Source organism: Crocuta crocuta, unplaced genomic scaffold, assembly GCF_008692635.1.
Source record: "Crocuta crocuta isolate KB4526 unplaced genomic scaffold, BGI_CrCroc_1.0 scaffold188, whole genome shotgun sequence".
Classification (NCBI taxonomy): Eukaryota; Metazoa; Chordata; class Mammalia; order Carnivora; family Hyaenidae; genus Crocuta; species Crocuta crocuta.
Genome location: NW_027532599.1, coordinates 146238 through 159278, shown reverse-complemented (window position 1 = coordinate 159278; position 13041 = coordinate 146238). Strand labels below are relative to the sequence as shown.

At 42.9% G+C, this 13041-nt stretch overlaps 1 protein-coding gene across 1 annotated transcript in view; it reads right to left on the bottom strand.

Moving 5' to 3' along the window:
• Positions 1-323: 323 nt before the first annotated feature.
• Positions 324-13041, bottom strand: part of LOC144244759 (ATP-binding cassette sub-family C member 4-like) — a 156432-nt gene continuing 143714 nt past the window's right edge. Inside the window, exon 22 of the mRNA XM_077780094.1 lies at positions 324-997. Within this exon, the coding sequence (XP_077636220.1) occupies positions 890-997 (108 nt within the window). The 3' untranslated portion in view covers positions 324-889. The remainder of the gene's footprint in view (positions 998-13041) is intronic.

Below are 13041 nucleotides of genomic sequence, written 5' to 3'. Positions count from 1 at the left end.
AACGACTTATAGTCCACAGTCCGTCAGTTGTTAGTAAACCGGAAGTCCAAGTAAGACTACTACGCCGTAGTCCAGAATTACAGCTTGTGGTTTGGCCTTTTTGGAATCTATCCCCATGCTGACGGTGGCCATCATGTCAGAGTCCAGCAAGTCTGGAAGATGATCAGTGATCACATTTGTGTCCTTCACTGTCAAACCGCCTACATGGCCATCCTCCAATTCTGAGGAAGCATTGCTTTCTCTTGTCTTTCAGAACATATAATTAAATACTGCCCTCCTGTATTTTAAGAATATATCTTTTTTAGACAGGGAGTAGACTCTACTATGATGTCACTTAAAGTTTATTTTTGGTTTTTCTTATTAGATTTAGCTGTACTATTTCAACCAGAGGCCTTTGGGGAGAAGTAATGGATCCTAGTTATGGGGGTTTTTTTTGTTTGTTATTTTTGTTTTTTTTTTCAAAAAGTGGCGAGACAAAATGGCTTCTTCACACAGTCTTCAAGTAAATAGAATCCCTGATATCACTGGAAAGTAATATGTAATTTGGGCCAGAAAAAAAAAAAAGTCTGGGACAACTTTGTCTTCTGCCTCACAAAATGAGCTTTGGCTCTGAAGTGTCTTAAGGCATCAAACCTGGTAGAGAGTTTTTACTGGTGTCCTGCACCTGTGATTCAGATAAGAAAAAAAAATACTATAACATATAAATAAAAAAATAGTAAATCATCCTGCTAGAGTTTGAAATCATTGGGTGATGTTGGAGGAAAACTCCATACAAACATCTTGTATGTGTAAATATTTTTTGCGAGTGTAAAAAAAGTACGATAGGATTTACACAGTGCAAAAACTATGAGAAAAATGCCTGTGGAGTAGACCTGAGGCTGTGGCGGAATCACAGTGCCGTTTCAAAAATAGTAAAGGCTGAGGGCTGTCCATTGGAGGCGTCAAGAGCCACATGGCCATTCTGAGTAAGATCTGGATAATTCCTTCTGAAGTACACCTGTAAAAACAGAAGAAAAACAAAAAAGGCAGGTGTAATGAAGAACATGTTTGAAAGTTTTCAAGTCCTCCTCCCCAGGGCAGGGCACTTCTGCGTCCATTTCTTCATGTGAAGTGAATCACGTCATGAGTGGAGCACAATTTAAAAAAATACGGGAGGGGTTGCCTGGGTGACTCAGTCGGTTGAGTGTCCTTCTCTCGGTTTTGGCTCGGGCCATGATCTCACGGTTTCTGAGCTGGAGCCCCGTGTCGGGCTCTGCGCTGACAGTGTGGAGCCTGCTTGGGATACTCTCTCTCCCTCTCTCTTTGCCCCTCCCTGCTCGTGTGTGTGCACTCTCTCTAAGTAAAGCAACTTAAGAAAATAATAAAAATAAAAACAATCCTGTAAAAACAGTAACAACAACAGGGGTTATATTCCTTCTGTGAAGGAAGCGGCCCTATTAAAACCCTCGGCGGGGCTGGGCTTAATGCCAAACAACCTGTAGATCCACTTTGGTTCTGATCATTCTGATTCGTAGATATGTTTTATCACTACATTAAATTGATAAAGCAAAATCATTTTACTGACTCAAAACCTGGAGATAAATTAAAAACAGAGTGACAAAGAGGCTGGGGAATACAGCGTCTGCACGAGGGTTTCTCATTTTCACACATAAAATGAGCACAATAGATTTGGATGTTAATATCAGGTTGTAATCCCTATATTTTATAAACCCTGATTGACAAGCATTGAGATGCGGGCGTATATGTATGAAATATCCTCGCGTTTAATTTGTGCGGCAGAGCAGTTATAGGGCCTATAGAAATGTGATCTGGGGATAGTGGGCCACAATAATGAAAAGAGAAGCAAAAGCTTTAACAATGACTCAACCAAGCAACTTCTCTAAAATGTAAGATGATACCAAATAATAGGACAGTTCTTTGCCAAGCCTTTGAGTTCTTGAATTCTACCAATTTCTAGCTGAACTAGAAGAGATACAGGTTTTCTGATAAATGTATAATCAGAACATAAAGGGAATGAAATGCTGTCAAGTTTCTCTGTTCCACAATCATCAGTTTTTAGTAGCTGTATCCTATCTCAGTTCCTTGACAGATGAGCATAACAAAATGAAATAATGTCAAGACTTGTGAGCTCTTATCTCAAAATGTGTTTGGGTGAAAAAGGACTTCAAATGTAATTTTTTTTCCCCAAAGAAGAATGTGAAAAGTTTTGTTTGAGTCTTTAAAACAGAAAATGTACCATCTATCTGAGGCTGACACGTGTCATGAGCTGGGTCTCCTAAGTCATACGATTCTGGATCTGTTTTACAAAACCTGGCTCCAAATCTGTTTGTGGGTGCTGTCAACAAAGCCATCATGGGAGAGAATGGGCTTCACATTCAAAACAGAAAACTGCTGGGACATCTACCTTCAGATTAAGTGTACTTTCTTTTTCTCTGGTTGCTTACATACTTGCCACTCCAAAAACAGCACTGCATATGAAATACTGTATATTAAAATGTCACTTAAGGAGTCAAATAAGGCCTTCTCCAAGAATGCTTGGATTTCACTGGGTGAAATCTGAAGCCATTTCCATTATAACACAAGTATTCAGGAAAAACACCTTTGGGGCTGGTAATTAAAAAAATTTGTTTTAATTTAAAGCTATCCATACTTTGTACAGTTATATATTTATGTACTCCCCAAAAAAGAGATATCTTGTTGAAACTAAAAGCAGCCAAAAGAATAAAAATACATTTTCATTTCCAACTGCTTGAGAGCCCTCTCCAAATAAGCCGGTTCCTTTCCTGATCACCCTCCCAATGCAATTTTATTATTACATTATTAGCAATGCTTCACTGAAAGGGTCTCAGCTTCCTGGTCTGAGAGACTTGAAACTAAACACTGAGAGCGAGTTTCCTGTGTATAAAATCCTTGATTTGACCCTTCTTCTCCTCCTGTGTCCACTCGGCTGCGAACAGACTGTGGCTAAGAGCACATGTGAGAGAGGAAGCGTCCTTTTCCCCGTGCGGGTTTTGAAGGCAGTGGGTGATGGGTCCCCGTGCTGGAGGCTCAGCCTCGGATGGGGACGGGATGTCCACCTCTGTTGGCTCTTCCTGGGACTCACGCTGACCCTGGAGAAAGCACTTCCCCCCTCTCCACACTGGCTGCCTCACCTGTCAGGTGAGACACTGACTTACCTCATAGGAGCTAATTACTGGCTACAAGCTGCAGACTGAAGTTAAGTGGTAGGTGTGATTATGAAGCCGGGAAGTGGCCCCTTGGTCCACAGAAAGCAGCGGCATCACCCGCTTACATGATGAAAACAGAGCAGCTGAGAGGCCCTTTGTGGCTCTTTTGGTTTTCTCTTTATAGAAGCCCCGAGTCGGAGCCGAGGCACTGTCATTAACTCGGTGAATATGGCAACCGGGGAGGAAGAGAAACAGTTAAGCCTACGAAAGGGGGCACCCGGGTGGCTCAGTCGGTTAAGCGGCTCTTGATTTCGGCTCAGGTCATGATCTCGTGGTTTGTGGGCTTGAGCCCCACATTGGGGTCCATGCTGAGAGTGTAGAGCCTGATTGGGACTCTCTCTCTCTGCCTCCCTCCAACTCAAAATGAATAAATAAACAACAAAAAATGCCTGGGAAAGCTGGTGTACTGATATTCACTAACTGTTGCCTTTGAGCAGGTACTTGGGCTCTTTGGTGTCGGTTCCTCCATTTGTTACAAGGGATAATGATGCCGGCTTAATCAGCTGTGAAGGCTAAGGGACCAAGGCCATGTAAGTTCGAGATCAGGGCAAGCAGACGGTGCACCCCGTGAGTGCTAGGTTTCTTGTCCCTCCTCCCCCCTTTCTCTTGGGTCTGGTTCATCGCAGCCGCTCTAACGTAGGCTAACAACGTGTAGTATTGGACTTCGGCTTGTCAATAAAGCGGCCATCACGGAATCATACCTTACTAAAAGCAACAGAGCAATCAAAGTTGCCCAGGCATGAATGAGGGCCAGCAACTGACCTCTCATTTACAGTGCATTCAGAAGGCATCAGTTCCATATGGGGAATTCTGGCTCCAGACTCCGGCCAGTGCATTCTCACTAGACTGTACTAAACTGTACGGGCCTCGCTCAACTCCAGGAACTCTCAAACTCATGTTTACGGCAGGCCTAGCTCTGGTGTACACACTGGCAGAGTTAAAGAGGTTAAAGTGTGTTGTTGAGGTTAAAGAGTACCAGAGAGAGTTAAAGACGACTTCTGCTTGTAAGATCATGGAAATGGAATTTTCCCTCTCCTTATTGTCTCAGAAATCGTCCTAAACAGTAAGGATACTGCAAGACTAAAAACTAAGCCCATCTTTAAAGAAATCAGGAGTTCTCTGAAATCCCAAGTGGCTAGACACCAGGAAAGGCTGCCACCTGCAACTGTGGCTGGTGGGGAGGTAGGAAGACTGAGAGGAAGCAGCGAGGGGAGGTCTCGGCAATCATGCGAGGGCACAGCTGTCCAACTAACCGGAGAATCCGAAGGTGAATCAGTGAGGAGTGTGTGTATCACCATCCCAGCCGAAAGCATATACACTGATGAGGCCCCAGGAGAAGAGAGACTGAAATGCAAGTAACTGCCCATCTCTGCAGGTTCAGGGAGGAGGACAGGCCAAATGAATGTGCATCTTCAATTTCTCTCCTTACGTGCAAGCACGCACGCACACACACACACACACACACACATTCTCTCCTTCAGTCCTAAGGAACTTTTTTTTTTCTTTTTAATGTTTACTCAGTTTGGAAAGACAGAGAGTAAGATCGGGGCAGGGGCAGTGAGCAAGGGAGACACAGAATCATTAGCAGGCTCCAGGCCCTCCCGATCCGGGGCTCAAACTCACTAGCCATAAGATCATGAGCCGAACAGGTCAGATCTCATGGTTCATGGGTTTGAGCCCCGCATCAGGCTCTGTGCTGACAGCTCAGAGCCTGGAGCCTGTTTCAGATTCTGTGTCTTCCTCTCTCTCTGCCCCTCCCTAACTCGTGCTCTCTCTCTGTCTCAAAAATAAATAAACTGTATAAAAAAAAAAAAAAAGATCATGAGCCGAAGTCAGATGCTTAACTGAGCCACTCAGATGCCTGTCACAGGGAACTTCTATGTTAAGCAGAGAGCATTTCCTTTAGCCTGAAATAATGCCCTAGCCACCACTCTCCTATAAATATATAGTCTTGGAAAAACTCACTTAAGTCAAAGGTGAGTAGTAGGAATGACAAGATTGTAGCAGTAGCACGGGATCTGGAAAGTACACAGACAGGGAGGAAAGGAACAAGATAAGCACGTCAGATAAATAAATACCGCCTCAGCAAATGGAAATTAGGGAAAAAAATAACACATTCAAAGAAAACCTGTGGACAACAGAAACTGGGACGTTTGGAAATGTGGCCCAGCACCCCAAAATGATGAAGCANGGCTACACGCAGAATGGAAGAGGTCAGGAAAGCGTCACAGACATGGCAGTTGTGTGAACGCAGCACAAAGTAGTTCGGCCGCCGCTGGAGAAGCAGGAGGAGGCGTGGAAGGCAGAGTTGAGAAAACAAGTGTCATTAGAAGTTAATAAAGAATCTAATTGGTTAGTTGGTTGAGCGGCCAACTTCGGCTCAGGTCATGATCTCACGGTTCACGAGTTAGAGCCCCACGTCAGGCTCTGTGCTGACAGCTTAGAGCGTGGAGCCTGCTTCTGATTCTGTGTCTCCCTCTCTCTGCCCCTCCCCCCTGCTCACACTCTCTCTCAAAAATAAATAAAAATATTAAAAAAATAAAAATAAAAGAATTAAAAAGGATCAAAGAGAAAACAGCTTTGGAACATAAAGAACAAACAACATATACATGATAGATATGTGTAAAGAGGAGACTCCAATCAAAGAAAAAAAGCTTCAAAGCTACAATTCAAGTAACTTCCAGAAATAAAAGACTTGAAGCTAGGAAACAAAAGAGTACATCACACCCTAGGAAAAACTGACAGCCTTCAAATAGAGGAAGAGTCCTTTGGGCTTCCAGGAAAGAAAACCAAGTTACATCTTACTTGGCCTGCTCCGTATGAATAAACAATGCAAGAACACCTTAGAACAAAGTTTACAGCATGCTAAGTGAAAGAACTTTATAATCAAAGCATTTAAATCAGAAATACAGCAAATATTTATATATATATATATATATGGTTATATATATATAATATATATGGTTATATGTGTATATATATATATAATCATATATATATATGGTTAAGTTAGGGGGATTCTAACTCTAACGAATCTTCCCTTAAGATGGAAAATTGTTTTCCAACCTTTTATTTTTATTGTCACTCACAGTAGTAAGTACATTTCTTTCTTTTTTAATGTTTGAGAGAGAGAGAGCGAGTGATCGAGCACATGCACAAGTGAGCACGTGTGTCCACATGAACAGGACAGGGACAGAGAGAGAGGAGAAAGATGAGAGAGAGGAGGGAGGGAGGGGGAGAGGAGTGGGGGGAGGGAGAGAGAGAGAGAGAGAGAGAGAGAATCCCAAGTAGGCTGTCACTGCAGAGCCCAACACAGGGCTTGATCTCACAAACCATGAGATCATGAGTAAGCACATTTCATATTACATTGAGACTCAGTACAGATCATCATCTATACTAAAAGGACTTTCAATAAATATTTACTATTACTATGACAGATAAACTCTTCTATCTCATTTCTTTTGCTTTTTTTTTTTTATTTTAGAGAGAGAGCATGAGCAGGGGAGAGGGGCAGAGGAAGAGACAGAGAATCTTAAGTGGGCTCCATGCTCTGTTCAGCGTGGAGCCCAATGCTAGGCTCAATCTCATGGCTCTTGGATCATGACCTGAGCCAAAATCGAGTTGGATGCTCAACTAACTGAGCCACCCAGGTACCCCTCCACCTCATTTCTTAAGACACACTGGTCATGAATGACAAAACAGATTTCCTAGCTCCACAAACGATCACAACTTGAAGTCTGAAAAACATACTAGAGGACAGAGTTTAGCCAACTAAGAGATACAGAAATGTTTAGCATTTAAAACAAGTAAGCAAGTAAAATAATAGGGGTTTAAGTACTTTTAAAGATTTGATAGTAAATAGTAGAAGGAAAACTAAACAACAAAAATTTGGTGGAAGTACAGAGAGGGAGGGAAGAGATGTAATTGTTCTGAATGGGGAATCAATATTAATAAAGTGTTCCCAGAAGAAAAGAAAGGTACACACATAAAACAATGAGCAAAGAAAAAAATAAATAGAGGCCCCTGGCTGGCTTAGTCAGTAGAGCTTACCACTCTTGATCTTGGGGGCTGTGTGTTCCAGCCCCATCCTGGGTGGAGATCAATTAAAAAAATTTCTTAAAATCTTTAAAAAAATACATTCTAGCTAGAAAGTTTTAAAAAAAGGAAGACTAAAAGCTGAAAACATAATAAAAGTATGGTAATTCTCAATAAATGTAAATGGACTAAACTCATCTGTTAAAAAAGCGGGAGGACTAAGATTAAATCCCAGCACTAACTGAACTACATGCCATTTATAGGAAATAATTCTATAATCTGATACTAAAGGACTAAGACATACCAGGCAAATGAAAACAAAGGGACAAGCAGGAGACTCAACCTTAATTTGAACCAGCTTGCCTGAATTCAGGGCCAGATGCATTGAATGAACCCAAGAGAAAAGCACTTTAAAATAGTAGAAAATATGATTCACTGTGAAGACCCCAGTCAAGAGTATCTGTGGACTATAAAAACAGAGCATCAAAATTAAAAAGCAAAATGACAAGCAAAGCAAAAATAACAAGATTACAAAGCAAAAGCTTGTTACAACAGAAGACTAACAAAATGTGTTGCATCAAATAGACCAAAGTAAGGATAGAGAAGATCTAAATCATTACCACAGTAAATCTAATTAAAAGTTATTAAATGCTACACCTTAAACAGACACTAGTCCCATCTTTCAAGTGCCCCCAAAAATTCACAAAAATTGCCTATACACTAGAACACAAGAAAAGTATTAATAGATACTGTTTCTGGGTGGAAACGGCATAGACAACGTTATGATTACACGGCAGTGCAAATTAACACTGATGAGTAAACTAGAAAACATAAAAAACAAACCCCCACCACCTGGGAGTTTTAAAGGCCCTTTTCTCAAATAATTCTTGGGCCAAAGAGACTTGAAAACAAAACTGTAAATTTGTATTTAAAAACTTCACTATGACAAAGCACTGCATACCAGAAGCTGGCAGCATGTAGCATAGCATAAAGCTGGAATAGTCTTCAGAGAAAAGCTGACCACTTTAAAATAGTTATATTAATGAACAAGAAGGAATGAAACCAAATGCATTCAAGAAACCACAATAATATAAACCAAAGAAGGTATTAATACATACAAAAGCAGAAAGTGATAACACAGAGTACAAGAATCAATAAGCAAATCTACCAGCTCATTCTTTGGGAAAAGAAAACAAACTGTAACAACTTAATTAGGTGGAAAAAATGGGGAGAAGGGAGTGGATAAAGCATAAATACTATGTAGCCATTAAAAAAGAATGATATAACCAGGGGCGCCTGGGTGGCTCAGTTGGTTAAGCTGACTCTTGATTTCAGCTCAGGTCATGGACTCACGGTTTGTGAGTTCAGGCCCCACATTGAGGCCTCCTTGGGAGTCTCTCTTTCTCTCTGTTCCTCCGCCACATGTGCTCTCTCTCAAAATAAAAAAAAACTTTAAAAAAGATACTTTATGCATTGATATAATCTGAGAAACATTAATTGAAAAAGGAAACAGCTGTCATTTGTGCTCATAAAACAGCAAGGGTATATATGCACAAGCTCGTGTTGACAAATGGGCTGTATCAGCAGAATGGTCAATGCAGCTGTCAGGGCTCCGTCCTGAGGAGCGGGTGGGTGACTTACTTTTGTTTATAAACTAACACAATTATTTTAAAAAACTGTGAACTTTTTGAATTTCGTAGCATTAGCTTACATTATCTGTTAAAAAAAACTCACTATTAAAAACAAATTTCAGTCATTTAGAGTCTCTCAAGCTACCTATAAAAACTTTGGATACTTCTTTTGTTATAACAGGGAGGAAAGGGTTCCATCTACAGCTTTTAAAAAACCAATCCCCCTTTGATCATTGAGAGGGAAAACTCTTAGATTTGTAAAATGCTCTGCATTCTTCAAAGCAGGAAAGCGTCCAGCGGCTCACCTGGTCCCCGTAGCCAGGCCGTGCTAGAAGGACCCGGTGGCTCGGGCACTTCGGGAGGCATACGGGGCCACGGGGCTGCTGAGCGCTTCTCCCAGCTGCACCGATCCAGGCTCCTAGAGCACAGGGTATCAGGATTTCCTAACTTTGGGGTGATATCTAGTGATTTCACCAATAGATAAAATGGTACCTGTTACACACTGGGGACCAAGGAACTCCAAAAAACCTCAATTAGGTCTGCTTCATCATGGAGGAGAATGAATGGGCAAGCATTCGCCTTGGTTATGGGCCGAACTGTGTGCCCTCGAAATGTGTATGCTCAAGTCCTAAGTCCTCAGTATCTCAGAATGTGACTGCATGTGGAGATGGGGTCAGATAAGTTACAATGAGATCACACAGGCGGGTCCCGATCTAATCTGACCGGTGCCCTCGGAAGAGGAGTCTAGGACTCAGGCACACACATAGGGCAGACCACGCTAAGACAAAGAAAGAAGACGGGCATCAACAAGCCAAGGAGAGAGATTTCAGAGGAAACCAACCCTACTGATACCTTGATTTCAAAACTCCAGCTTCCAGAACCGTGAGGAACAAATTTCTGTGGTTTTAAGACATCTACTCTGTATACTTTGATGGGGTGGCCCCTCGAAAACTAATGCACCTCCCTGCTTTATCTACCTAAAAAGTACTTTCTCTACTACTCCATGGATCATCTCTCAGGGTCAGTGACAGTGAAGACGCTTGCCTACATCAACATTTGAAGAGAAACAACTATGTGCGTGGTCAAGACAAGGTTGAGGTGGAAGTACCTTTTCCTAGACGCTGCATTTTCTCTCAAAGAAACAAATTCCAATCTTGGGGGGGGGGGGGGGAGTTGAAAACTTGTTAACTTACAGGAATCTTCCTATGGTCCGCATTTTTCCTACTGTCCTCATTCTCAGTGATGCAGGTATCAATGGCTGCACATTTAAAAAGCTGACAATCCGACAGCCTGCTCTAAGACGTCCAAGAGTATGCAGAACTAACGAAGATATCAACTGGGGTGAGAAGTGGGGTACGTATCTCCTTATGTCTTTCCAGAGAAGTGACCTGAGCCTCTGAAATCCCAGAGGGAGGTTCCGCCATTATGTGAACCTGGCCCCACGTTGGATACCACGTGAGAAAAGGAGCAGCGTTTTGAAACTGGACACGTGGACCAGAACAGCTCTCAGCCCCACATGGCAGTCAGCCCTCTGCTCTCCACTGATCAGCTCTGTGATCTTTTTTTTTTTTAGTGTTTTTATTTATTTTTGAGACAAAGAGAGACTAAGAATGAGTGGGGAAAGGGCAGAGAGAGAGATGGAGTTACAGAACCCGAAGCAGGCTCCAGGCTCTGAGCTGTCAGCACAGAGCTCGATGTGGGGCTCGAACTCACGGACCGTGAGATCGTGACCTGAGCCACTTAGCTCTGAAGTCAGCCGCTTAGCCGACTGAGCCACGCAGGTTCCCCTTATCAGCTCTGTGACTTTAGGTGAATCCTCGATCCAGTCTCTTCGTCCATGAAGTGGGGAAGAACCACCATGAGGACTGAGTGAACTCATACACATGAGACCCACGTAAGATAAATGGTAAAGGGCTATACAAATGTAGCACCGTTAATATTCTTACATTAGCTGCAAGATTTCAGGACCAGGAATAACAGATTTCTAATTGTGACCTATGAGCATTTCTGTACGTATGTTACACTTGTATTAAAACATCTGTTAAAAGAACAGATTTCTAATTCTGTGTCTGCTGCAAATGAGAGCTAACGTAAGTTATCTGTATACAGGACCACCTTACTTCTAAGGGGCCTTAGCTTCCTATTTGCAAAATGAGGGTGTTGAATTACACCATCTTCTGTTATCTGGACCCATCTGTGATTTATTTCTCATTACGCAATGCCTTGATGATATACAATGATAACACATTTTTAAACCGGAGGCTTTGACACGTAGGTGGGGACACATCTGTTTGATGGGAAATGCCGGAGGTCAAAGAACAAAGGGGTTTGTGAGATTCCTGGCTGTTTTATGAGCAGATTATACAGGGGATCCCCAGTGACTGGCTGCCTGGGAGATGTCTCATAGGTGAAAGTTTCTGAATTTCAGCCCTGAAAGCAGTACAGTGGCTTCTCTACATCCATATACAATCGAAGTACTTCTGGAAAGTTCAGAATTCGGATCTCCTCATCCCTGACCCTGGGTTTAAACTCTGATTCTGCCAGTTATCCAGCCAATTATCCTTCCCCTCTCAAAGTCTCAACCTTTTTTTTTTTTTTTTTTAATGTTTGTTTATTTTTGAAAGTGCGAGGGGGGCAGGGGCAGAGAGAGGGAGACACCGAATCCGAAGCAGGCTCCGGGCTCTGAGCTGTCACAGAGTCCGACGCAGGGCTCGAACCCACAAACCGTGAGGTCATGACCTGAGCCAATGTCGGACGCTTAACCGACGGAGCCACCCAGGCGCCACTCAAATTCCCAGCCTCTTACACGGGCACCGAGACAAGAGCACCGACACGCCAGCACGGTGCGTGGCAAGCGTCATCCCGCGCCTCCAAATTGCTCAGCACAGAAACAGAGCATCTCTGCTCTTCTCACTCTCGGGTTTACACTGGGGACATCTAAGGGACACACCTGACACGACTGTTAGTCCCCAGCACGATGCTGTGCGCGCACACACATTCACCGAACGGTTTCGGAGGAGGAAGCAGGATTTAAAGGAATGCTCTACAAACACTGGCAGTTACAGCTCTTTATTCCTGAGTTGGAGGGATGAGATGAAACAGGGAGAGAAGAGAATTTAAGCTGTGCTTCGGATAAATCTCTCCCATGCACAGGCTGTTAGATACTGGGACGGATTTTCTACTATTGTCTTTAATAGGTACTTAAGATATGAGTAATTTTTTTTCTTGCAGTGAAAATCGGGGAAATGCAGAAAAGGATGAAAAGAAAAATGCACCTATAGTTATAATGCCCAGGGATAAACACTTCTGATGGAGAGCTTCAAGAAGACTACCGGTCCCTTTCCATCCCAACCACACACCTCAAGGGGCAAGAACCTCTGACTTTCCTTGCTTCCTTCCATCAGGCCAACTCCCACCTTGTCTCAGTTACAGGTGGCTGCAGGACATTGGCTAAGTCCCTTAAGCCAGGCCACGGTTTTCATACCACAGGTGCAGAATGAGAAACTACATTACTATTACTGGAAAGATACCAGATAATCTGAATGTTATTCACGGAGCACCATGTCCAGTGCTTAGAACTTTCGCACACATCATCTCTGTGAAAATGCTTTGTAAATCTCCATCCGTCACTCAGACTCTAGCATTAAGGTAGCACAGATGCTCTTTTCTCTTTAATATTAATGTTTGCTTATTTTTAAGAGAGAGACAGAGCGGGAGCCAGGCGCCCCAAGGTAACACAGATTCTTGATGATCCCAATGACCATTTCATCATCTGGAAGGCAGAGGAAGCACAAGGGGGTGATGAGGCCTTATTCTAAACCACCACGAATTAGGGAGACACCTGGGCAAGAAGTGTCAGTATCCTGTGGTTTTCTCTGCAAATTATAAAACAGAAAAGCCACCTACGCATTTCCCTGCTAGATCTTTCTACATCCAACGGACAACATCCCCCATTCTTTTTTCTCAAACTTTCAAAATTGCCTGGATGTGCCTTGACCGTACTTGCAACTCAAATGTGCGCACCAATCAGAACGAAATGTAACGGGGCCTGCAAAATGTGAAAGTTCTGTGCCACACGAGCCTCGGAAAGCACGCAGTTCAACATGTGAAACCTCTCTAGAATCTGCACGCTCTCTCCCCCCCCCCGG